Source organism: Podarcis liolepis (genome assembly GCF_965112155.1).
Source record: "Podarcis liolepis genome assembly, chromosome: 16".
NCBI classification, from domain to species: domain Eukaryota; kingdom Metazoa; phylum Chordata; class Lepidosauria; order Squamata; family Lacertidae; genus Podarcis; species Podarcis liolepis.
Window position 1 is genome coordinate 24,915,722 of NC_139567.1, and position 27,283 is coordinate 24,943,004.

The 27,283-nt window shown below is 47.2% G+C and overlaps 1 protein-coding gene and 1 long non-coding RNA gene across 7 annotated transcripts in view; one reads left to right on the forward strand and one right to left on the reverse strand.

Moving 5' to 3' along the window:
• Positions 1-27,283, reverse strand: part of LOC310695342 — a 362,862-nt gene that overhangs the window by 272,837 nt on the left and 62,742 nt on the right. The gene's annotated exons all lie outside the window — the stretch shown is intronic.
• The window catches only part of IGSF9B (immunoglobulin superfamily member 9B), a 118,413-nt gene continuing 91,195 nt past the window's right edge, over positions 66-27,283 (forward strand). For all 6 annotated transcript variants that reach the window (XR_014519952.1, XM_083479165.1, XM_083479166.1 and 3 more), the window contains exon 1: positions 66-428. Coding sequence is in view for 5 of the 6 variants with exons in the window: in XM_083479165.1 (XP_083335291.1) it covers positions 362-428 (67 nt within the window). In the remaining variant the exon portion in view is untranslated. The remainder of the gene's footprint in view (positions 429-27,283) is intronic.

Genomic DNA, 27,283 nt, shown 5'->3' on the forward strand with positions numbered 1-27,283 from the left:
TCCAATCGTCGGCCGGCGGGGGCGTCGCCCAGGAGGCTCAAATGGCCCAGGCTAGGCTGCGCGCCGGAGAGGAGTTGTGCGCTCTGGCTGGCGCTCGCTCGCTCGCTCATTGCTGGCTGTGCGTTCCGCGAGCCGCGCAGGTGCCGCTGCACGTCGGGGAGAGGCAGGATGGCGAGGGCGGCGGGGAGGCAGCCAGGAGGAGGGCTGCGGAGGGCATGAGAAGGAAGCGGAGACGAGGGGGAGGCAGCGCGCCTTGTGCACTCGCCCCGGGCTGGGCTGGGCTGGGCAGATGAGAAGGTCCCCGGCAGGGCAGGGCGCTTTGCAGCTAGGATGATGCTCCTGGTCGGCGGGCGGTAGTACTATGATTTGGTATGTGGCCACTTTGATAGCAAGTGTGATCAGCACCAGAGGACTGGCAGCAGCTCAAGGTGAGTTGAAGTGCACCGGGTCCGTCCCCCCCTCCACCCCCCTGCAGCGGTTTCTCCTTTGCGCTCTGGGCTGGCCTCTTTGGGCACCGGGAAAGCTCTCCGGGCTGACGCTTCCTGTGTGGACCTTCCCTTCTCTCTCTCTCTCTCTCTCTCTCTCTACCTTTCATCTCTCATTTGTTACCTGTATCCCTTCGATTCGGGAAAGGATGCTCGGCTTTTCATCCGCCGCGCCGCCGCCTTCGCGCAAAAGGAGTTTCCCTTGCGAGTAGGGGATCGCTTCAGATTGTAAGGAAAAGAAAAGAAGAAATACTCACAAATAAAAAAGGCAGCATGCTTTCTGCTCCCCGCCTTCCTCCCCGGAGAGGGGTTGGTTTCAGAAATGGTTAAGTGATACGGTTTCATCAGTACAGTAAAAACCATTTAAAAAATAAAAATCAGCCAAAGATGCGATGAAGCGAGAGCAGGACTTGAATAAGTCTTTTGCAGAGTTTTTGAAACCTTGGACCGTGGCTCGTTCTTAGTCTTATTTTATTTTTGTTTGCCTGGTTTTTCTGTAACGATTTCAGAGGAAGGTTTGGCAGAGAGCATGTCAATGGACTTTGCAGAAAGGTGTGCAATTGACCAGTGCATGTTCGTGATCCAAGTAACGTATGAGTCCGTGATCTAGCAAGAGGACGATTCTTTTCTTTAATGCTGAAGTTGCTTAACAAAGCAGTGCTGTGAAGGCTGCAATCCTGTACATGCTTACCGATGATGTAAAGCCCCACTGAACGCTGCAATGCTTGCTCATATGTAAGATCTGTTTGCCTGGAAGTCTAAGCTACTTCCAACCTCTCTTTTCTGAATACTCTAGGGAGAGCTAGAGATCCTGGGTCAGTGATGAAGTATGTGAACCTTTTTCACGTGTGTGTGACCTGTCACTAGGTAGCTGCCTGCAGTATTTTTCTTGGGGCAGAGAGATCACCATTGAAAGTGAGATTTCTAGTTTCACATGTTCATCAGAAAGAAATCCATCTGGGCTTTGTATTTAAATGCGATCCTGGGTAGTTACCGGTAAATACTAAGATATAGAGAGTTGGTTAGCTCATATTTTTTTTCCTTGCAGGCATGAATAAGCTTGTGATTCAATAGAAGATTCTAACTTTACTTAAGAGATGACAAACTGGATTTCCGAGAGGTTGGGTAGGATGTTTGGCAAAAGGCAATTCTCACCGCGTTGTGCTGCAGTCTCTGGTTTCAGGGCTTTTTCATTGGTGCCACCAGTGCTGTGGAATGCTCTCCCAGCTGAAAAGGAGAGGTTTCATCAGTATTGGCATTCTGCCGGCTCCTGAAGACACACCTGTTTAGGCAAACTGGCCCCCAAAACTGAACTTCAACTTTTATTTTTTTAATTTGTTATTTAAAAAAAGCCTGTTCAAATAGTCAAGGCTTTCAACTTGTGCTATTCTGTATTTTATTTAGTATGCTCTTAAATGTTCTGAGCAAATTGCTACTGGGTATTTTAACCATGTATGTATTTTATAATGGATTTTATAGCTGTGAACTGCTACAAGCAGTATATAAATAAATACCCATATTAATAAATATATATATGTGCCTCTTGCCATTGCAGTGCAAGGACTGTGCGGGTGAATATACAATTTGCTCAGGGGGCTTAAAGTTTGCAGCATAAACCTATACCTTCTTTCTTGCCCAGTGAATCAGCCTTGGTTATGTATGATTGTTAAGTACTTAAATGGTTCTGAACAGCATCTGGGGGAAAGGTTAGAGTAGCAGTAGCCTTGAGCATTTTATGAAAATGCTAATCATTTTTTAAAAATGACCTCTGTGGAGGGCAGTCAGTCCAAACTCAAGCGTATGAAAGCTTAGCTCATAGATGGCCATTGTGTGCAACGTATGGGATGGAAGACACCTGAATGTTGCTGGTGATGCTGGGGGAGAGTGGGGTTGCAGGGAATGACCACTCTGAGACATTTCTTTCAATAAGTTAACCAGAGAGAGTTGCTGTCTGGAAGCGGGCAATGCTGCAGCCCTGAGGTCCATGAGCGCAGAGTAAGAAATAGCGGAAGGATAGTGGGTTTGTCTCTCCACTCTCCTGGAGGCTGGCATGACATGAACACCTTACAATTTTTTCAGTTGAGAGCTGGTGTCCAGCTATGCAAACCAGCCTGCAAGTCACTAGTCCACCACACTTACCTGTATATCATTTATGTGGCATGTCAGCACCCTGCAACAAGGGCACACAACTCCTCCCAGCTCACAGAAGCTGTTCTCCTTGGTATATTTGAAGTGACATTGTTTGCCGCAGGTGACCAGGCACGCTCACCTGCCTGATATGACCTCTTGTTGCTTTGGGTCAAGGGCCTCCTGCCTGCTCTCCCCTTTGGTTTTGGGGAAAGGATGGTCTTAAAAATGATTTTTAGTAAAGCTTGGCTGTTCTTAAGGGATGGTGTCAGGCGTACATTTCCAGGATTAGCATATGTGGCTCTCTAAACAAATTTCCCGCAACCATGTTCACGATCCATTAGTTTAATTGCATTTCTCCGGTGTCATTTATTTTCTGGTTGCTAAGCACCTTGCATTAGTGTGTTTAGTGGGAACCTTCCGTCGGAGGCTAGTGTCGCTACCCCTGCATTGCCAGATGTGGTCTGCATGTGCAGCAGTATGAGGTGGGAACAAGGTGCTTCAGACTGCAGGTAGCAGTACTGGTGAATTGCATTATGGAACTCCCTGCAAGCAGAACACTAGCACAACAGGGAAGGGGCTGGGATCTCTCCCTGAAGTCCTAGGTTTTTTTACTTGCACATTTTTGGGGGGATGGGGAATGGATGGGAAGCTGAGTTGTGGCAGAGACCCGATTTCCCACCCTGTAACTTTGCTTTGCCTGGCATAATGTTTTATTTGGAATAAATAATGCTGATGTAAGGCATTAATGCCTGCAAACCTGAATATGCTTATTTATTTCCTCCAAGGAGATCAAGGCAGCATGCATGGCTCTCCTCCTTCCCATCTTTTATCGTCACACCTACCCTGTGAGGTAGGTTAGACACTGTGGCTGGCCCAGGAGTGGAGGCTTTGTGGCTTGCATCTACATAGGTGGCTGAAATCAGGGAGGAGAGGTCCATAGCTTAGTGGTGGCACAGCTGTTTGGCATGCGGAAGGTCTTGGGCTCAGTCCATGATACATCCAGTTAAAATAATCAGGCTGGAACTTATGGGAAATGCCTCTTCTAGAGAGCTGCTGCCCATTAGCATAGGCCAGAGCGGCCTGGAGCAATATTTCCTAGCTTGGTGCCCTTGTTGGACTCTTGCTCCCATCATCTCTGACATTTGGCCGTGCTTCTGGGGGCTGATGGGCGCTGGAGTCCAACAGCATATGGAAGGGTGCCAGATTGGGAGAAATCTGTGCTAGAGGAATAAGCCATGCAGAGTTGGGCAAGGCCAGTTTGCACCAGGAATTACACATTCCTGAGATGCTCAGTGCTGCGGATGCATTAGAACCAGCTCAGACAGCTGGATCACCTAGCTTGGCACTGTGGTCACCATGGCAGAAACTCTCCAGCTTTAGGATCTCAGTCAGATCTCTTATTTATCTGCTTATTTATTGCAGTTTTAGACTGTCGTTCAGCCCACAAGATCCCAGGGTAGTGTAGAAAAGTCTGCAGCAGTGGTGGGAAACCTTTGTCTTGGGGGTGTAATTAGGAATTGGAGATCTGCCCGCCAAGATACTTTGGGAAGCTGCCCCCACCTTGGTGTGGACATCCATCCACTCCTGGATGTCCAATCAAGCACAATGTTGGAAGATTCAGGACAGATAAAAGGAAGTACTTTATGCAGTGCATAGTTAAATTGTGGAACTCCCACAGGAGGCAGGGATGGCCACCAATTTGGACGGCTTTAAAAGGGGACTGGAAAAATGCACGGAGGACATGGCTATCAACAGCTGAAAGCCATAATGGCTATGCTTTGTCTCCTCTGCCAGAGACAGCAATATTTCTGAATACCACTTTCTGTAAACTGCAGGAGGGGAGAGTACTCCTGCTTGCTGGTTTCCCACAGGTACCTGGCAAGCCCCTGTGAGAACAGGATGCTGGACTAGACAGATCACTTGCCAGATCCAGCAGAGCTCCTCTTGTGTTCTTTCCTGCCCCTGACATCATATATAATGTCAGGCACTGCGAAGTTCAGCTTTGGTTGCTGCAGAGGAAGAACTGGAAGAGAGCTCAGAGCTCCTATTCCCGCCCCCCTGCAGCATGAATGCAAACCAGGGCTCCAAAGCAACAGACCCTCCTTTGCAGTTCAAGTCACAGCTGCAAAGGAGGAACCGCTCCTGATTATTCTCCTGCAGCCGGGGTCCTCCCCTTGCAGGATTGGATTGGGGACCTTCTGTATGCAAAGACCTTGTTCCACTGCACTGCAGCCCCACTGATGATGAGCTGATTAACAAGTTATGCTCTGGATCCTACCATATCTCCATCCGGCGGTGGACCTATCGGACCATGTAGGAAAGGCTTTTTAAGCAGTCAAACCAGCTTGTCCTCTTGTGGCTAGTTGGGATTGTCTCCTAGGGACTATACAGTGAAATGTGTGTAAATGTTGCTGCCTTCCCCTCTCTTCAGACTGGCGTCATGCCAGAATCACAGGTGTGCATGGGTTGCTATCAATCTTTATAGGCTTGTAAATCATTTTATTGGCATATTTACACAGCCAGCGCAGCGCAACCACCTGTAAGCAGAAATATCCTTCTCTCCCCACAACTCCAGTAGATCAACCCATGTTGTCCAAAGCAGACAATTCCATCAGCAAGTGATAACCGTGCAGCCATTGCCAACCTAGTGCTCTCCAAATGTTGCTGTTGTTGGAACTCTCATCAGCCCCAACCAGCATGACCCATAGTCAGGGATGGAGGACCACAGGTGGTCCATCCCTGTAGTTGACAACGCCCTACAGCAGGGATGAAGAACCTGTGGGTCTCCAGGTATGGTTGGACTACAGTCTCCATCATCCCTGGCCATTGGCCATGTTGGCTGGGGTTGATGGGAGTTGGGGGTCTAGAAAAATCTTGGAAGCCATAGGTTCAACCTAGGAGAAAAGTCATGGCTCATTGGTGGAGTATGTGTGAAGTTCCCAGACTGAATCTAGTTCATCTCCAGATAGGGCTAGGAAGAAGTCTTGTTGAAACCCTGAAAAGCTGCTGCCAGTCAGTGTTGAGTTGGGTGGAGCAATGGCCTGATTCAGTATGAAGCAGCTTCCTATAACCTGATTTTGGGAAGCTCAATGGCAGAGTGCATGCCTTGCAATGGGAAGGTTCAACCTCTGGCATCCTCAGGTGTAGAATATGAAAGATTCAAGTCTGGAATCCTGGTGAGTCTCTGCCAGTCAGTGTAAACAATACTGAGCTTGGTGGACCAATGATATGGCAGCTTCCTGTGTGTTCCTAGGGCTGACTTCCAGATGGTGGACTCCCAACTCTGATCAGCCCCAGCCAGTGTGACCAATGGTCAGGCATGATGGGAGTTGTGGTCCAAGACATCTGGCGGTCATCACATTGAGCAAGGCAGCTCTCAGCGGTTTGTTCCTTGGGGCCCAGGACCTTTGTGTTCTCCCATGAAGCACACTGCATGATCTTGGTCACTGCCACTCAGCCTAATCTACCCCGCAGGGTTGTTGTGGAGGGTTAAATGAGGGGGGCGAGAATTTTGCATGTCACCTGAAGCCTCTTGGAGGAAAAGATGGGATATAAATTAAATGAATGAATCAGTGAATAAAATGATTGCACTGTCAACACCACGTATGTTGATGGTGGCATGTGATGATTTAGAATTAAACCGGAAAGAGGGAGGGATTCTTATTACAAGAGCTACCCTGCAGTAGAACAAAATCTTGAAAATCATCAGAAGAGCAGCTCTTTCTCCCATTAACCTACCTGTCATTGCACACCTGTGTTCATTATTTTATGCCACACCAGCAGCTTGAAAGGGAGAGGGAGACAGTACTGTGCTGAATTTTCACTTTGCTGCTTTTAGGGTGCGTGTGTGTTGGGGGTTCTTTCCCTTTATCTACCCTCTACATTACCCCCCACCAGACCAGATTTTTGTGTCCTGCCTACTGTTCCACTGTGGGATCGAAGGTAAAAGGAGGAAGGAGCACAGTGAGAATTGATGGTGTGTGTGTGTGATGAGTTGGTGGAGGATGAATGGCAGAAACTCCCCCTGTCAATGCAGCTACCTGGAGGAGGATGTGTATGCGGAGATCATCCTGGGTTTCTGTGCACCAGAAGCTTCCTCCTTGCAACTAGCCCCCTTGGGGGTGACACACTTCACAAGGGGAGGGGCCACAGCTCCTTGGAGAGCAGGGCATTTGCTTCATATACAGAAGAAGATCCACAGTTTGCCAGTGATGGGAAATATTTCTCTACCCGAGCCCCTTGACAGCTGCTGCCACCACTGAGCTAGGCGGTCAAATAGTCGAATTACCTGGCAGAAAGCGGCTTCCTACACCCCTGTTACCAACGGCTGCACGTCCCAGTTTAAAGTGGCTTTTTCTCTGCCAGTCAGATGCTGCTTAGTGAGTATGATGATGCCACGGTGCTACATAGCCAATCAGGTTTGGCATGACGGTGATGTCATGGAGGGGAAAGGAATCCCTCCGGTTTCTCTCTCTCTCTGTCTGAATGGGGAAGGAGGCAGGAATCTCCATTGCTCAGGCAGCTGCATCGATATTCCCTGCATTCTTCTGCTGGTGATTTCCTGCTTGTGCAGCAAGATTTCTGCCCTGGGTCCAGCCTGGACTTGCAGGAGCAGCTGGTGCAGAAATGTGGATGGGAGAATCCCATGTTTCATGCATTCTTTTGAAAACAATGAGAGTGTGCATAGATTACTTCCTCACTGAAGTGCATGTTCTTACTCATGTTTTAGTTAGCTGCCCATGATTTGATTGAGATGAGGGAGGCTCCGTCAGGTTGCCTGATCATAATGAGATGGTAACCCCTTCTCTCATCACCCAGTCTCTTGTGAACATTTTTTGTGTGCCCTTTTATGCAGGAGTGCAAAAATGGTGGTTTTGGAAGTGGTGAAAATGCCTATGAAATGCACACCTGACTTTTGACTTGGCATGAAACCACCCCTTTTGCCAAGTTTGCAGATGGTTCTCTGATTAGTCACCTTGAGGTGATTTTGTATTTGCCACAGGTAACCTGATAAATGGTTGTTCATGTCTTTGGTTTAATAATAATAATAATGATGATGATGATGATTTATTATTTTTACCCCGCCCATCTGGCTGAGTCTCCCCAGCCACTCTGGGTGGCTCCCAATCAAATGTTAAAAACAATACAGCATTAAGCATTAAAAACCTCCCTAAACAGGGCTGCCTTCAGATGTCTTTTAAAGATAGGATAGCTGCTTATTTCCTTCACATAAGAAGGGAGGGTGTTCCACAGGGTGGGCACCACTATCGAGAAGGCCCTCTGTCTGGCTCCCTGTAACCTCACTTCTCGCAATGAGGGAACTGCCAGAAGGCCCTCGGCGCTGGATCTCAGTGTCCGGGCTGAACGATGAGGGTGGAGATGCTCCTTCAGGTATATAGGACTGAGGGCGTTTAGGGCTTTAAAAGTCAGCTGATCTTGGGGTGGGTGTGTTTTTTTGTTTGTGTGCACATGTACACCACCTCAGAGATTGTCATGAAAAGTAGTCAGCCCGTACTGGAGATGATTTCAGCATGCCTCTGGGTATTATTTTGCAGTTCTGTGCTGTGGCAGAAAAACTGCAGCATTTGAAATTGCCCTCATAGAATCACAGAATGGTAAAGTTGAAGGGGACCCTGAGGGTCATCTAGTTCAACCCGCTGCATTGCAGGAATCTCAGCTAAAGGATCCATGGCAGATGACCATCCAACCTCTGCTTAAAAACCTCCAAGGAAGGAGAGAACTCGGAACTTGGGCTGCTTGTCAACTAAGTTTTACTCAGAGTAGGCCCATTGAAACCAATAAAAGGGTTTGCATCAGAATCTCCTTTCCCATTTTAGCAGGGATTCCATGCAAACTGCTTCCTGAATCAGGAGGCGGTTTGCTTGAATCCTGCCAAACTGAGCAGGATTTAACCCCTGCTTATTAGCTGAAGAGTGCAGGTTAAATCCTGCTCTCTTTAGCAGCATGCTCCTGATCCCTGCTGGTGAAAATGGCTCCATGGACCAATTTGGATCCACAAATGGGTCAAGATTAGGCTACAGCCTAGAAGTTCTCCACCCCAGTCCCATGGCTCCTGCTCATCTTTGCTACCCTTCTCTGAACCCATTCCAATTTGTGCATTGCACAGAGCTGGACATATTAACCCCTTGCATTGTTTGGTTGTCTTTTAACATCATTGTATTTGTTTTTGTATGGCATCGGCTGCTTTCTGCTTACATTTGGAGTAAATGCAGGTATTAATCAACACTGGAGTGGACAGGTGGGGATTTGTACTAGAATCCCCTTGGTCCTATTATTGAAACTCTGACCATTACATGAAATGGGGGAGGATGAATCTGTCAATCTCAGTTTCTCTCAGTTTCTCATTGTCCTACTCTTAACTACACTCTTCCATATTTCTACACCAATTTGCATTTTAAAAAAATGCTCATGAAAATTCACCAGCGATTTATTGTGCCTTTCTCCTCCTAATATGCACATTTTTGCCTGCAATTTTGCACAACTGTTCAGACTTTTGCTATAGGTTTTCTATATTTCCACCCATTTTTGCCTTTCCACACACCTTTCCTCCTGGTTTATGCATTTTGCACATGTGATTTGGTTAGAAGAAAGTGCACTGCAGAATTTGTGCATTTCAAAAGGATATCTGTGATTTGCATTGAAACGTGAACTGAACTGAACGCGCCCCCCCCCCCAGTAACGCTGCACTGACTTCCTAAAAGAGGTGCCCCAGCCTCTTCAGTTGCTGGAGTGCTTGGTGGGAGAGCCCTTCCTGGTCTTGAAAGACCCACTGAAGATTAGTGAAGGGGGGGGGGGGAGATAGTGGCACCTACTGTCTTCTTTCTGGGCCAGGAGGGGTGCTTTAAGGAAGGGGGGGGGGACTCAATGATTGTTGGGGGAAAAAAACAAGAGTCTCCCCTCCTCTCGATAAGTGTAAGCTCAGCTGTGATGCAGTGAGATAAATAGACCAGGTTTAGAAAAGGGAAATTGGAACTTGTCTGAGCATAAAGGAAGGAGAAGAGGTGGGCGCTGAATTATATGACAAGCGTGTCTGCCTTGAGCGGTGTGTGTAGCGCAAAAGTGAGTGCTCTACAAGTGTACGCACAAGGTGAAGAATGATGGCTGCGTATTCCAATCGGTGCGTGGGTGTGGGTTGAGAGTACTACACGATCGTAGCGAAGCCTGCGTGCTGCACGAGCCGTGGTGTTGCTTGCGAGCATGTACCAGAAGCGATGTGCAGGAGGGTGTGCCCTTGGGAGGCAGATACGGTAACTGTGGGTGGAATCTGCAGCATGCAGGACGCCAACTGTCATGTGCAAAATCTACCATGCACCCCCGGTGTGGACGTGTGTGCCTGTGTACACTTGCTAAGTGTAGAGCGAGAGGGTCAGGAAGGTAAAGTGTGGGGAGTTCTGGAGTTTGGTGGTTGTTGTTGTTTTTCGCAGCTCTGACAAACGAATGGGTTGCAAGCAAAGAATGAACTGTGGTCAACTTTGTGGAAGGACATTTCGAGCATCAGTATATGCACAAATCGAGAGACGGTCTCCTCCATGTGATGAATATAAAATTGTAAAATTTAATAAAAAATATTTAAAAATAAAAAGGGAGATGGTCTCCTCCAGCATCCTTCAGTCCAGGAGTGAGTGCAGGGCAGCTGCTGCTACCATGGGCCTTGGTGACGCAGCTTCTTCAGTGGCAGAGGTGGAGAGGGGCAGCAGATTTCGATGTGGGTGTGCCAACCACCTCCTTAAGGAGTCAAAGCCTGGTTGAGGAAATCCCTCTCTCCCGCCTGCATGGGTTGGTTGCATGGAACCAGGTGCATCCTCTCCCCTTCTGGACTGGCCTGGGGACCAGCTGCACTGCTTCATATGTGTTGAAAGAGGCAAATGTATGTGCTATGTGAATGAAGACACACACACACACAAATGTGTTCCTTCAAAAAAAGAAAAAAGAAAGATCACTGGAATTTGTAGTTCTTGCTTGCATGGATGTCGTTGCTGAAACTGCTGACTTTTCTCTTTTGCAAATAAGCCATGAATACTGAATGGAATCTTAAGGTGACACTCCAATCGATAAATGCTTGCATTCCTGGCTTGCTAGTTTGGACAGCTCAAGGCGACACTTCATTCAAATGGATGCACAGCAGATGGGGGTCCAAATGGGGGAATTTCTCCAGACACTTAGGAGCCACGTTTTTTGTGGTCCTCAGCAACTTCTTCCTGGGTGTGCAGTTTATCTCACTTCAGTTACTACCGCATTGGCCGCAATATAAGCTGCACCTGATTATAAGCCACACCTTTAAAATTACCCGTAAACGGGGGGAAAGACAATACCCGAGGAGGAGTGGGGCCGAGGTGGGCCAAGGAGGCAGCACCTTCACTCCGGCGGTGGTGGTGGTGGGCAACAGCACTTCCAGAGCACCACCATGCCCCCCCATGGGATGGGTGGAGAGAGGTGGCAGCTGGCAGGACTCACACGCCCCTCGGCGGGCTCAAGCTAGGCAGCACCTTGGGCTAGTGCCAGTCCAAGATGTATCTCCTGCTCCTCCTCCTAGCGGACCTTCTCACTCTTTGCCTCTCTCGTCTACGCACCTCCCTTCATTCCTCCCTCCTCGCTGCCTTCTGGCCTCCTCTCAGGGACCCCCCGCCATGCCGCCATCTTGGGAGCCGGCCCATCCGAAATCAGGCAACATCCGGGGACAAGCCCACTCCAAGCCAATTTTTGTAAGTTTGCGAATATAAGCTGCACTTTAACTTTTCACAGTCAGAATTTGGAGGAAGAAGGGTGGCTTATATTCAGGCCGATTTGGTGCTTATAATTTGTTCATTGCATTTATATCCTTCCTTCCGCAAAGACACTTGCAGCAGTATCCTAGGGTACAAGTCAAAAGCACAGGAAGTGACCACCTTGCTGAAGCTAAGCAGGGCTGCATCTTGTCAGTGGCTGGATGGGAGACTTCTTGGAACCAAAGGCATGGCCCATAAGTGTTCCCATCATGGACAAAAGACAGGATAATAAGTGTGACATCTTAAATAAGCTTTAACCAGTAGACCCAACAGACCTGTGCTCTTGGAAGGCAGGCTGGGAAGGAATGGATGTGCCAAAGTGCACTTTTCCCTTGCAATTATAGCCCACCTTTTTCTCCAAGGAGCTCAGGGTGGCATGCATGCTTCTCACTTTTCTCATTTAATCCCCACAACAACCCTGTGAGGTAGCTTAGGCTGAGAGGCAGTAACTGGCTTACAACACTCTAACCACTATACCATACTGGCTTTATGGCATTGGGTGACTTGAATCTGGAGACGGGAATAGTTGTACTTCCCTCTCCCCAAGTGTTGAATTACTACAATAGAGACTGTGCTGGCCGTGGTGTGCACACTGATCTCCTTAGTCCTTTTGTCGTGCATCAAAAGCCTGTCAGATGACATTAGGGCAGTAGGAATGAGGGCGCTCCCCACAGGCAGCAAAGGACCTACAACACTGCCTTCAGTCGCCTGTGGCGCTGAGTCTCCTGGCCCAAATGTTTGTGGGGTGTACCACTGACTACATTGCTCTCTTGTTTGGGTGCATTGGGCAGCAACCTTGATCTTGCATTGTGGGGGAAATGGTTGGATGTTTTTCTGGCCAGTGGTCACAAATCCATCAGTCAGGGGCGGGGAACTTGTTGCCCTCCCAGAAGCTGTTGGACTACAGCTCCCATCATCCCTAGCTTCTTGCTTTGCTTCCTGGGGCTGCTGGGAGTTGGCGGGCAACAGTTTCCCCATTCCTCCTGTAGGTTGCTGAAGGTGTTAACTTGCACTCCAGATATCTGCATCTTGCGACTGATTGTGAGAACACAGTAGCAAACATTAATCCAGCACTGAACTTTCTCTTCCATTTGCTGTGGATAATAACCATAATAATTTCCCTGTTACTTCTACTACTATTAATATTACCATATCTCTTATTGTAGTTCTTCCCTGCTCTTCATCTTTGATCCCAAGGTGGGTTACATGTGAAACACATTTCTGTGCATCAGGGGAGGGGAACATTTTTGACTTGAGGGCCACATTCCTATCTGGTCTACCTTTTGGGGGCCACATGTCAGAGGTGGGTGGAGCCAGAGTCAAAAGTGAGTGGAGCAATGAAAGTAAACTGTACCTCTGCTCAGGAGGCTAGTTTCTTCAAAGTCGCCCATCCCTCTGTCCTACATCCAGGCAAGTAAGAAGCACCATCAAGAGTTCAAGGACATATTCCAGTCAGGCAAAAACACCCAGAAAGGAGACAAAGCAGTGCTTAGTCCTGAGAGTCAGAGAGAGAGGCCTCCTAGTGGACTGTGTTTGGCCCACACACCTGAAGTTCCCGACCCCACTATACATTAGAAGCACAACAAAAGGCATGAAGCATTGGACCAGGTGGTGCCTGGCTGGGGAAAGCTCCGTTGCTTTCCTGCCTTATCCTTTTTTAATCTTGGTTGAGTCTAGGGGGAACTTTCCCTGCCCTGCCTCCCCACTGTGAGGTCCTATTGACTCCTGGCTCTTGGGAGGAGAGCGAGAGCCGTAATCTTCCAGTCCCGCTGGGCAGGCAAAGATTAATCTGATTCCTCGTGATTACTTTCCAGGCTCCAATAGAAGGTGGTGGAGGTGGGGGGCGGGGGTGGGGGTGGGAAGAAGAGTAATCGCCCAGGGTTCTTGGTAAGACAACTTGTCAATTGTACTGCTGGCAGTGGACACGTGGATGCTTTCAGCAGAAGTCCAGGGCGGTGCTGTGGTTAGAATGTTGGCCTGGGGCCAGGGAGACCCAGGTTCAGATCTTCTCTTGGCCATGATGCTCTCTCTGAGGACTTGTCCCAACTTCTGCTTGTCCTGTGCTGAGAAAGCATGGGCCTGAGAGGTTTTCTGCTTGCCCCTTGCTTTCTCAGCATGGGTCCAAGTGGCCTTTCTTTTGTCCCACCGCTTTCCCCAGGGAAACCTGCTATTTAGCGCTGAATCGGAACAAGCATCAACCCACAGAAAAACCAATGGATGTTGGCTCCAATACAGTGGTAAACAGCTGGTTTTCCCGTGGGAAAGTGGTGGGGCAAGTGGAAGTGTGGGCGAACCCTGAGTAACCTTAGGTTCATCACACTCTGGCTTCATTCACGGGGCAGTTTATTCCATTTTCACGACTTTCCCCTAACTGCTAAGTTCTTTCACATGATGTACCAGCCACTTCTGGAACTATAGTGGAATATAGTGCAAGTTGAGTGCTCCTTTCCATGTTATTTGCTTCCAGGAAAAATCTACTGGCAATACGGAAATGAGTGCTAAACTTGTGCTACATTTCATTGTAGTTGTGTGAAAGCTCAAATAAAATGTAAGAAATAGCTGTTAGGGAAGCAGTGTGGAAATGGAACAAACTGCCATGTGAATGGAGCCCCTCTCTGCCTTCCGTTTTTGTCTTCTGCCATTTCTATCCCACTTGTTCTCCAAGGAGTTCAAGGCGGTTTACAGTGTTCTCCCCCCTCTCCATTTCATCCTCAGAACAACACTGTGAGGTAGGTTAGGCCGAGAGATCGTGGCTGGTTACAGGTCACCCAGTGGGCTCCATGGCTGAACAGGGATTTGATCTCTGGTCTCCACGGTCTGAATCCAACCACTATTCCAAACTCATGGTGCTTCCCTCCCTCATAGGGTTGCTGTGAGGCTAAAATGGGTGGTGGCTGGTAAGTCTGTGGATGTGGCAGGTCTTTTTCTTAATGGTAATGTTTGCTTTGAAACTTAAGGAGGCTGGCATTGGATGAACTGGCCCTTAAAATGTGGGATTGGGTCTGCACTTGGTGGGAACCATCTTGCTTCTTAGGCCCCAATATGTTATTCATGTTGACTGGCAACTCTCAGGACTGAATGGGGGCATTGTCCTCTTCCTATCTCTGCTTTCAGAGAACAGTGAGCGTCCTAGTTACTAGATTTAGGACTGCATTATTATTTTTCAAAGCCAAGGTCCGGAGCTGTTATAAACAGAAGCCGGTTTCATGTTCACCATTCTCCAGGCCACAGCAGGGCAAACAAACACTATCCAGTTACTTCATAGTGAGACAGTTGGGCTGTTCTGAAGTGGCAGAAGGTTTAATTGGTTTAACCTGACAATATCTAGTGTGCAGGCTTGCTTTGCTTTCCCCATATTTCTTGTTGGGGATCCTTGAGGGCACCGCAGCCATAGCATTCTGAGGGGCATTGTTGTTGTTAGTATTTTATTTGTATGCCACCCATCTGACTGGGTTGCCCCAACTACTCTGGGCGGCTCCCAACAGAATATTAAAAACATGATAAAACATCAAACATTAAAAACTTCCCTAAACAGGGCTGCCTTCAGATGTCTTCTAAAAGTCAGGTAGTTCATTTCCTTGACATCTGATGGGAGGGCGTTCCACAGGGCGGGTGCCATTACCAAGAAGGCCCTCTGCCTGGTTCCCTGAAACCTCATTTCTCGCAGTGAGGGAATTGCCAGAAGGCCCTCAGTGCTCAATCTCAGTGTCAGGGCTGAACAATGGTGGTGGAGACACTCCTTCAGGTATGCAGGGCCAAAACTGTTTAGGACTTTAAAGGTCAACACCCACACTTTGAACTGTGCTCGGAAATGTACTGGGAGCCAATGTAGATCCTTTAAGACCGGTGTTATATGGTCGTTGTTCACTGGGAAAATCTCAAAGGATCTTTGAAACCCTAATTTCTTCTACTTGCCTCTGCATATATATATTTTTTACTGCTGGAAAGAGGGGATTTCTCTTTTAGCCTTTTTTTCTTGTGGGGAGTTGGGTTCATCTGACTGGGGTGGTGTCTGAACCAGTTCCAGTTCTCCCGTATATCTGCTCCACTTCCCATTTTTGGGCCCTGTCCCTGCTTTCTCTGCCGGTCTGTATGACCTTGAGGCAGGTTGCTTGACCTAGACGGGTCCAAGTCATTCCATTTGGAAAATCTGGTTTAAAAGCAGGAAATGTTGCTCCCAAAACCTAAATGAACCCTCCCTCCAGATGCTGCTTCTTCACCGATACAGAGAAGCAAACCGAGGAGAAGGAAAGGTCATTGACCAGGGACTTGCAAAAAGATGGTGATCATGGATGATGGCTGTTGCCAGAGGTGGTCAGGGCGGGGGCCTGTGAACGATACACCCCACCCCTTCGGCAATTTGATAACCTGCTGGATGTTTTGTAGTGACAGGGAGGGAAGCGGCATGCAGAATGAGGGCAGGTTCCTCAGAAGTTTCTTAGATGACTGAGCATCTAATTGCAGCATTCTGTCACACAGTTTCTAACTGGCCGAGTAAACCCCCCACCCAGTAGCTCAGCCAGAGATGCTGGCTCCAGTCGGGTTTGACTGGCGATGTGTTGTGTGTGAGCCTATGATTCACCCAGTACTTCCTGCTCTTCCTTGATTGTAGTCCCCCCCTCCTGCCACCCTGTTGTAGAGAGGAAGTTCCAAATCTGTGATTCAGCCATGGAATTTGCTCCTATTGGATGTGGTGGTAGACACTTGCTTAGATGCCTGTTTCGCTTCCTTAGAAAAATAAGAATGAAGGTGGAGCCCAATACACGGAGGGTCATTTCCTGAAGGATAACCTATCAACTACTGTTAGCTGTAGGAACAGAGAAATCCCCGGCCACTAATCCTGGTTTGTTTTTCATTTTAAAGTGAACTGGCATTTTTCAGTCTTAAAAGCAGCTATTAGATTGCCTAGTAGTTGTTCTCTGGATTCCCACCCCCCTGCAGTTTTGGTGAAAAAAATGTGCAAAATGCTGATTTGAGGGGAAATGCATTGAAGGGGAAATGCACAGAAAACCATCCAAATGCATATAGTGGGAGAGAATGCAAAAAAGCATGTTTTAGGGGAAAGTGCATCTAATATAAATGCACCCCCCCACCATGCAGTAAAAAGCACCTTCCAGGAAACAGGGCAAAATGGGCATGGCTGAATACATGCCAAGCTGACACAGTACAGGCATAGGCTGATTTGTCCACCCTTATTTACGTGTGTGAGCTGAGTGGAACCTCCATATCCCCAGGAGGCTACCAACGTCTAGCTGGCCACCAAAGTTGGAAACTCAGTGCTGCATTAGATAGACCTGACACAGCAAGGCAACTCTTATTCTCTATTTTTCCACCCTTGTACACCTCTACTCCTTTTGCTGTCACACTTCGGAAAATTTTCCCTTCCTGAGATTAGGCTTAATTTGGGGTGTGTTTGGAGGTCACCGGACATGCTCAGTTCTTCTTTCTTCTTCCCCTTTCTGAAAGGTTTAACAGGGAAGAGCTGCCTGCTCCTTCTTGCTCATCTTAAGAGCTTGGTATGGACTCATCATGATAGATTTGTGTGTGGGCACTACAGATAGGCTCCTTGCATTGCCATGGGGCCATTGCGAGTGTGCATTCTTCTCCCTCTGGTTGCCAATAATTTGCACTGTGGTTTGGGGAGGACTCAGGAGGATGGCTGTGCCACCAATGGAGCCACATGGCAAGGACAGGCAAGGATGCAGGGCCAGGATGCAAAACACTCCCAGTATCTCAGTCCTGGTTTGGGGCAGGGCATATATCTCCCAGGCCTGCTAGGAGTTCCAGATGGGTGTGCAAAGTGGCAGAGTGGTCCACTGAGCCCTTTAATTACCTGTTGATGGCAGAAAGCCCAGTGCTTCAGACGCTGCCTGTAGTGAGATGGTTTTTAACATCCTCTAAGCTTTTTTCCTGTGGCCTTGAGTGAACCCTTCAGATTACACTGACAAGCGTGGCTGCTTCTGCGCAATGAGGTGCTTTGGAGGAGCTAGCTTCCTACTGCACTAGGGCGACGGAGGCAGGGTTGGATGCTGCTGCTTGTTGAGGCAGAATGAACGGATGCAGCCAGCATCTTGGAGGGGATGAAGAGCAGGCATTCCAAAGACCAAATGGAAGGGGGGCGGCTCTTATTGCATCTAAGGGCTGCATGAGATGGGCAGCACTCCTTCCCTGCTGCTGATCCCTCACCCAGAACCCAGATATCTTGTATCACCTCCTCTGTTCTGAAATTCGATTGCTGTTCTCATTTAAAACCCAGTTGTTCTGGTTTTTTAAACTGCCAATCTAGTGTTTGAACTACAGCACCTGTAAGCCAGCATGAAAACGAATGAGCCCGACCATCTTATTGAACATGCCAAATTAAAGCATGTGTTGCTTTTTTTCTTTCTTGGCAAAATAGAAGACCGTTGGGGAAGATATTTGACTTCTGGGTCCAGCATTATAAATGATATAATAGGTCATGTATTGTATTCTACCCTGGTGGATTATGAATATTTATGAACCCTGTTGACCAAACAGCGTGGTCACTTAAACTTTCTGTCTCATGGAACATATTTGCCCTCTAATTGCTCATTGCTTGTTGAACGTTTGGGGGCATTTTGCTCATGGTTCAGCACACCTAACTCTCTTTTAACAACCCAACTCTCTTTTTATTGGATTGTGGGCTGTTTTGCATAGTGGTTAGAGTGTGAGACTAGAACCTGGGCAACCAAATCCCCATTTGGCCATAAAGCTCCCTGGTTGTGACCTTGGGCTAGTCCTTTTTCTCAGCTTTAAGCTGCCTCACAAAGTTTTTGAGGGGGATTAAATGAGGAAGAGGATAGCAATGTATACCATCTTGAGCTCCTTGGAGAAATAAAATAGTTTTAAGAATTAAAAAAACAACAACAGAAAAAGCACCAGCTTCAGTTTCCAAATGTTTGACAGAATATATCTACCTGTTTACTAAAAGGGATAGAAATATACAAATGAGCTCCACCCCATAGCTGTGGGGCTGCAGCAGTGAGGCCCTGCTTTTAGTAGACTGCCTCAGTTTGTAAAAGGCTGGGGCCCTGGTTTCTTGGGCCAGAGGGATTTTTCTAGAGAAGGCGTCCCTTGATACAATCACTTTCCAGACCATTTAGGGTTGTAAAGGGCATAACTAGCACCTTGAATTTGACCTAGAAATTGGCTGCCAGTTGAGGTGTGCTAGAATACGCATGCTCTTGCCAACTCACATCTGTCAGCAGATGAGTGGAGCTATCTTGTAACCAGTGAAATGTACCAGTTGCTGTTTCTGAACCAACTTCATGAGTAACCTACATAGAACACAGTAATATTAATGAGGAATTCACCAAGCCATGAGTGACAGTAGGAAGAAAGTGATCTTAGTATGTTTGCGTCTGTACAGAAATATATACATTTTGCAGTGGCAAGGGACCATTTTTTTAAAGATAGATTTGATGCAATGTAGTTTTTATTCATTTACTATATTAATAAATATGTTTCCCAAGTTAAACCACCAATGACACATGTTACTCTTTGGAGGGGTCTTTTGATAATCCATGTGTTGAACAATGTTATGGATGTATGACTGATTCTGCTCCACACCTGGTTTGTTATTGCTTGTTTATTAAAATCAATAAAATGCACATTTTTTTTAAAGAAAAGAAATCCATACCTTTTAGAAATAGCTTTTCTTTCCCATAAGCTGATACAATTCTTGTAGGGTAAAGGCAGGTGGGCTTGCGTGCACACATGTTTTGAATGATGCTAATCCTAAACATATTCAAGAGAAAATTCCAGTGAACTTAGTGAGGCTTACTTCTGAGTAAATATGCCCAGGCTTGAACTGCAGGTAAAATATGAAGACTTCCATTTAAAAATAAATAAAAAATCAGTAGGTTTAAATTGTATATAGTATAACAAGTTAATATGCACTCTCACTCAGGAAATAAATGCATTACAAAATGGTAAGCTACATCTGTCCTCCCCCTTACAATTTAAATTGCATTAAAAAAAAAAATCAATTCACCCCAGAGCTAAAGAGGTTGAGAGAGATTTTCTCGGCCGTGGACTGTTCCATGCTTCTGTGTTCACATCTTCATGACTGCAGCGTTGAGTGTCATGCATGCGAATGAGAACAGAACTTTCAGATCTCTTCAAACCCGTTATTCTTTGGCCGAGTCCCATTACACAATCAATTGCAAGTAACCAAATGACAGAAACACATGTGATTTTGAAATGTTTATTAAAAGGATGGGGAACCTGTGGTTCTCCAGATGTTGCTGGACTACAATTGCCATCACCCCTGACCATGGGCTATCTTGGGTGGGGCTGAGTCTCTGAGTCCAACAGCAACCACTTGTTTCCCTGTTTAGAATGATGAAAGTGGTTTGGCATTTGGGTGCATGCACGCGGACTTTGTTTCTCTTGGAAAGGGATGCAGAGGTCCATGATTAAGTGGGATCTTCTGTCAACTTTGGGGGTTGCTTATCTCATGGGCTGGAGCTCTCTGAACATGCCATTACTTGGGTTGAGCAGGTAGCTAAAGCCAGAGGAGTTGGACTGGGATGTAGGAACTCCAGGTCTTTCCAAGTATTCAGTTTTAAGCTTTTTTGGCAGTAGTCAGATCACATCTGGTTTATAGTGTCCTATTCTGGGTACCACGTTTTAAAAAGGATGCTGGCCATCTGCAGCATGTCCAGAGAAGGGTGACCATGCTGTTGAGATGTCTGGAAACTAAAGTCCTAAGAGGAATGCAGTGGAGGCAGGCCTCTTAGGGCCAATGGGGCAATGCCCCACCAACTTCGTTCTTCCTTCACCCAGCCCCCATTTGCCTGCCTTCTTACAGGCAACCCAGGGGGTGGCACTGCCTGTCAGCTTCCTTCTCCTTAGTTTCAGGGTTGCCCCTTGTAGAACTCAGCAGGCAGAAAAAGGGAGATTAGTTGACTCTGTCTGTCATTGTCTCGAGATCCTTCTATTGTTGGTTTCCCAGCCATTTGCCCTTCCATTCCCAAGGGGCACCAATTGCCAGTGGAGGAATGGTTGAAACAGCTAGAGACTTGATAACTGCCTTTGAATCTCAGATATTTGAAGGGCTGTTATGTGAAAGATGGAGCATACTTGTTCTTCTGAAGCTTCAAATGATCAAGGGAAATGGAGCGAGACTCCTCTTGAGGAAAGGTTGAAGTGTTTGGGCCTTTTTTCATTTAGAGAAAATGTGATTAACAGGTAACATGATAGAAAAATTATGTGTGGCATGGAGAAAAGGGACAGAGAAAAGTTCCCCCCTCCTCTCTCTTGAACACCCAAAGAAGCTAAATGTTGGAAGCTTCAGGGCAGCTAAAAGAATGGACTTCTCCACACAGTGCAGAGCTAGACCATGAAGCTTGCTCCCACAGGAGGCAGTGATGGCCACCAACTTGGATGGCTTTAAAAGTGGATTAAATAAATTAACGGAGAACAAGCCTATGTTCTACCACCATTATCAGCACTCTGAATACCAGTTTTTGGGAACAGCAGGTGGGCAGAGTGTTGCTGTGCTCATGTACCCAGTGGCATCTGGTTGGCCACTGTGAGAACAGGATTCTGAGTTAAATGGGCTATTGGCCAGATCCAGCATGACTCGTCTCATGTTCTTCCTCTTCACTGGATGCACTTAAACAGAGCCTGGCCAGTCCTCCATTAGGGATGCTATAGTTGCAATCCTATGTTTTGCATTGAACAGAGGGTTAGACCAGATGACCTCCAGGATCCTTTCTAATCCCATGCTCTTACAAGTACTTTCATGGAAACTGACCTGGGTTTTGCTCTGTGGTGTGGTTTTTTTGGTAGTTTTTTGTGTAGGCTCTGTTTCCCACACTTACATCTGTGTCACCTCCCCTCTCCAAATGCAATTAAACATGGCATGCTGGAGGAATGGGGAATCCAAATGGGCCAAACAGTTCACGGTATTTGGGGGGTGTTGGACCTAAGGAAGGCAGAAAGAAGGCATCTTGGTCACATTAATAAATTTCTAGCAAAAGTTGGACAGCATTAGCAACATAAGCCAGAGGTTTTCAACCTTTTTGGGTCCATGGCTCCCTTGACCAACTACATTCTTTCTGTGGCACCCTTGTGGGGCTCAGGAGCCCATTTATGTCTCCCCTTGCTTGCAGAGCTGGTAGCCCCTCACCACTTTTTGAACTCCCTCCCTTGTGGAATGTTCCCTCAGCCTCGTCCCCTCTCCCCTCTCCTTGGGAGTCCTCTGGGCAGCCGCAGCTGCCACCCCTGGTCTCTGAGTTGCGCCCCCCACCCCAAAGAGAGGTGTCTTCTCACACTGCCTTACAGGGGCCTGGGAAGCACCCCCAGCCAGCCTCAGAGGCACTATTTGTTTGGAGAGCTTATAGCCAGGGCTGCTGCAACAAAAAGCCGTGCAAGACTTAGGGAGGCAGAGATGCAAGAGGGCATTAGAGGAAGGGAGGGAAGGAAAAAGGACAGAGGCCAGTGTTGCCGACAGCACCCCTGACTATCATTCAAGGCACCCCAAGGTGCTACAGCACACTGGTTGAAAACCATTGCCATAAGCCAAGGAAGCTTGGCTTATGTGGTACCTTGGTTTAAGAACAGCTTAGTTTAGGAACAACTTGGATTAAGAACGCTGCAAACCCGGAAGCAGGTGTTTTGGTTTGTGAACTTTGCCTTGGAATAAGAACATGTTTTGCTTCCTGTTGAGTATGTTCCATTTGTAAATTGAGTCCCCCACTGCTATGGGAAAGCACGTCTTGGTTTAAGAATGCTTTGGTTTAAGAACGGACTTCTGGAACGGATTAAGTTCATAAACCAAGGTACCACTGTATAAATTTAACTTATTAGAATGCATTTATTGCTATTAAGTTGTCTGCTGTTGCTGCACTGTAGAATAAGTTCAAAGTGACATCATTTTTAGTTGTTGCTACTTATTTCTAACAAGATGGAAATAATACAAGAAGTCATTTGCCTTTAGCTTCAGCAAGATGGAAACTTCTGGTGATAGCTTCGGTCAATTTCGCAGAAGCTTTCTGAAAGATTTTTAAAGCAGCTCTGGAGATTTGTAGTGGTGATCTTTCTCCCCTATGTATAACATTTCTCCTACTCTTTGTCGGAACTCTTGGGTGACGTAACTCCGGGCAACGTAACTAAAATGAGAGAAAGAGGGAGATACCAGCTTTAATCTGTCTGCTCCTAGTCAGGGTTTTCTGTCCAACATATACCATTGAGAGGTTGGAAGTAAGAAAGGTAAAAGGCTGAAGGAGTATAATGAGAATAGACAGAGAGTGATCTGGGAGAGAGTGATGGGTCGTTGGAGGACAGTGGAAACTTTCTCTGTTCGTGCAGCCACCTGGAAGAGGATGTGGACCTTGGCATTAGCTGGGCTTCAAACCAGAAGCTTCTCCTTTTTGCTGGGGTCCCTTGTGGCAAGGCACTGTGCAGGTTGAGGGAGACAGAGCTCCATGGTGCTTTTGCTTGCAAGAGGCTCCAGGTTCAGTTCCTTCCCTTGGCATCTCCAGTGAAAACGGATTGGGTAGTGGGGAGCCTGGGAGAGATGCTGCTTCACAGAACAGACAAGTTACTGGGAGAGAGACTGACTTGGGGTAAAGCAATTTCGGGATAAAGCAATTTGTCATATGCCAATGATGCTCAAGGCATAGGAATGTAGGAAACATGGTTTTGCATAACTCCATACCCTCCGACATTGATGAAAATAGGTATGTCCTAAGGAAAAAAATAGGGACGCGGGTGGTGCTGTGGGTTAAACCACAGAGCCTAGGACTTGCCAATCGGAAGGTCGATAGTTCGAATCCCCGCGACGGGGTGAGCTCCCATTGCTCGTTCCTTGCTCCTGCCAACCTAGCAGTTCGAAAGCATGCCAAAGTGCAAGTAGATAAATAGGTACCACTCTGGCGGGAAGGTAAAGGCGTTTCTGTGCGCTGCTGTGGTTCGCCAGAAGTGGCTTAGTCATGCTGGCCACATGACGTGGAAGCTGTACGCTGGCTCCCTCGGCCAATAAAGTGAGATGAGCGCCGCAACCCCAGAGTCGGTCACGACTGGACCTAGTGGTTAGGGGTCCCTTTACCTTTACCTTTAAGGAAAAAATGGGACATTTCAGGATCAAATCAGAAACTGGGACGGCTTCTATAAATTTGGGACTGTTCCTGGAAAAGAGAGACACTTAGAGGGTCCGGTATAGCTGGAGAAATTTGCACTAAGAGACTTACAAATCTTCATGATAACCTTAAAAAAACAAAACAACACTCAAACAGTTGTGGAATTTTAGAGAACCAAACTTAAGACTGGAAAATGACAAACTAGAGAAACTGAAATGGATTCATTTATGTGTCTACCCACACAGATAATTGCTTACAGAAGCCTTTTTTTGTTTGATGGACTTCATGGCTCACACTCTAGCCTTGCACCCAACCTCTCCTTTTTCAGACTGATGATGCTTCTGTGACTATGACCCGCCCAGGGACTCTGGTCCCAGTTCTGCCAGGGGTAGGCTTTTGCTACTTCTTTATATAGCTGCCTGCTTGCTGGGTCATGCTGCCATTCCCCCCCCCCCCACCAAAGAAACCATCCTGAAGATTACTTCTTTCCCACAATTCACTTGCCCTTTAGCAATTACTGTGTTTCCACTTTGCAGACGCTAGAGAGTATCTGCTAGGGATGGGAGAGCGGAGAGCGGAGAGCGGGCAGTGGTGGGGAGACAGAAAGAAATGGCAAAATCTCTTCTCTCTTGGCATTACGTGACACGTATGTGCTCTGGTTGTGGCTTGTGCTTCCACGTTGAGCTTGCAGGATGCAAATAGATCAAGGGAGAGCTCTCCCATCCAATAGGCACGCGACATGCAAATAAAGCAGGAGAGAGAAAAGGTGACTTCATATCTTTGCAAAGGAAAAGCCGTGAGCCGTGTTGAAGCTGACATGATAGGCAGGCGGCAAGGCAGGGAGAAGAGGGTTTGCTTCCATTGCGTTTCCAGCACTTCGGATTCCCCCTTTTCCAGGACTTTGCTTCTGTCCCTGCAGTTAAGCTCATGTGGCGATCCACTGTTTTAATTTCTGCCCCCACCCCTTCCATCTGACGCCTGCAGGACAGGCCTGGGTTGCTCAGTAAATGAGAGATGTGCTGTGGCCTCATCTTTATTATTACCCGTATTCCAGGACTTGACCCTGGTATTAAAAATAGCTTCCTTGGATGAGCCCTGCACAAATTAAACCTTATGCTGCATCTATTCTCTCCCCCCACCCCTTTCCCCTTTTTAAACTAGATGCTGAGTAGCATATGCAATCAGCCTTGCTTAGAAGCCTGTCTCATTTGCTTGAATGGCCTCTAGGGGAAGCATCCCAAATGTTGACAGAGGGGTTGTAAATTGCAGTAAGTAGGAGTGATGTCATGCATGCGGTGACAGGCGTTTGCTTAAATGAGAGGAATGCAGTAAAGGCTAAAACATTAGGGACTTACGTGTGTGTATGTCTGTGAGAGAGAGAGAGAGAGAGCAAGAATGTGTGCACTCTAATCAAGGCTAATTGTCAGATAATTCTTGCTTTAATGCAAGGGTCATATAACTTCCCCACAAACAAATCAAAATGAATGCTTGTTAAATAGCCAATGCCATCTAATCTCCCTGCAAACAGTTTGGATGGATGATCAGATTGGAGAACTGGACCAAAGTTAACAAAATGATTTAATGCAATTCTAGGCTGCATCAACAAAAGTATCTGATCAAGAGAGTAGTGTGCTGATCAAGGGAAGTAATAGGTAAAGGGAAAGGGACCGCTGACCATTAGGTCCAGTCGTAGCTGACTCTGGGGTTGCGGCGCTCATCTCGTTTTATTGGCCAAGGGAGCTGGCGTACAGCTTCCGGGTCATGTGGCCAGCATGACTAAGCCGCTTCTGGCGAACCAGAGCAGCACACAGAAATGCCATTTACCTTCCCGCCGGAGCAGTACCTATTTATCTACTTGTACTTTGACATGCTTTCGAACTGCTAGGCTGGCAGGAGCTGGGACTGAGCATGGGAGCTCACCCCGTCACAGGGATTCGAACCGCTGACCTTCTGATCGGCAAGTCCTAGGCTCTGTGGTTTAATCCACAGCGCCACCCGCGTCCTCAAGGGAAGTAATAGCAACACACTATTCTGCCTTGGTCTGACTCCCACCTAGAGTTCTGTGACCAGTTCTGGGCACTGCAGTTTGAGAATGACAAGCTGGAAGGTGTGCAGAAGAGGGTGACCAAGATGATCAAAGATCTGATGCGGAACCATTGAGGGAGTTGTGTATGTTTAGCCTGGAGAAGAGGTGATATGAAAGCAATCTTCAAATACAAATGACACGCACCTTGTGTGGGGCTTACGTTCTGGGGATTGTGCATAAAGCTGAAATCACATATACAGGTGGTAACCATTTCATATGGGAGTTCCACTCCTGGCCCCCATGCCTGTTGGCAAAGCATGTACAAACGCGACCTTGCCTCCCATCCAAGATCTCACGATGGCTTCCCAAAGCTCAGGAAGAAGGCAGAGAACTTAAAAGCCCTTTCCGCGGCAGGAAAACCCAGCATGGAAAGAGCTTGCATGGGATAGCTCAGTTGGTAGACATTGAGATTCTTTATCTTAGGATCGTGAGTTTGAGTCCTGCATTGGGCAAAAGATTCCTACATTGCAGGGGCCTATGACTCGGGGTTCCTTCCAACTCCACAGGTCTATGATCAATAAACAGGTAATCTGGAAGCTCCCAAACCCTAATTTTATGTACACTGCAAAGTAATTGCAGCCAATGTCCTCATGGACAAGACATGGAAGAGGAGGCATTGAGGCTTACTCCAGTAGTGGACTATATTCTTACCTGAGACTTTTCAGGGTGGAAGCCTTTGGCTTGGCTCACTGTCAAGTTTTATTGGAGCTGCTGTGGTTATGCATTTTTATTTTTTTTAAAAAAATTGTGTGCTGAGAAACCATTAAAGGATTGTGTGGAGATTGAATTACCGGCTTCCTTCCTGTCAGCAGGGCCCACGAGGAAACACAGTCTAGTTGAGAGCTGTTTCTAAACATTATGCTACTAGCATGGAGGGATCTGGAAGCTGGCTCAGGATAACGGAGACAGGAGATCAATCGGATGTCGTCTACCTGAGCAACTTCCTGAGAAATGCTGTTTCCAGTTTAATCTCCGGGTTCTTTTCATAGCTTGAATCGAATTTGGGGAAGGGGCTTCTGGCACCTTTCCACCCTCTGTTCTTTTGCCTCAGCTGCAAGTTTGAGCTGCTTTGACATTCAGCGGGTATGTGGAAATGACCCTTCATTGAAAGGTAGTTTACCATGGTTGTATTTAAGCTCTCAGAATGGTTTCCAAAACCAATTCAAACAGCCACTTGCCTTCAGGTTTGTAATCTAACAAGCCATGACCCAAAAGGAGGAAGGGAGGAGGAGGAAAGAGGAAAGCAAGCAAACTCTTAAATGTATTCATGTGACTGCTTAGTAGATGCAGATTGTGCTTGTTGCACATCTTATCTGAATGGCCAGTTGAGGGATGGTTTAAATCTGCTCTTACTTCTTACTTCCATGTAAGGTGGTACATTTAATCCCCACAATAATCCTGTGAGGTAGGTTAGTCTGAGAGGCAGTGAATGGCCCCAAGGTCACCCAGTGAGCTTCATGGCTAAGTGGAGATTCAAACCCTGGTCTCCCAGATCCTTGTCTGACATGCTAACCACTACACCACACTGGCTCTCATCACTGAGGACTACCTGCCTTGAAAGCTACTGATGCAATGGAATACATGAGTGGCTTTGGTGCCACCTCTGGATGTGCATGGGTTGTGAAAAGGAACCACTCAGCTTGTTGGGAAGTGTATTTAAGGCAGGGAGAACCTTGCTTGTGTAGCCATCTG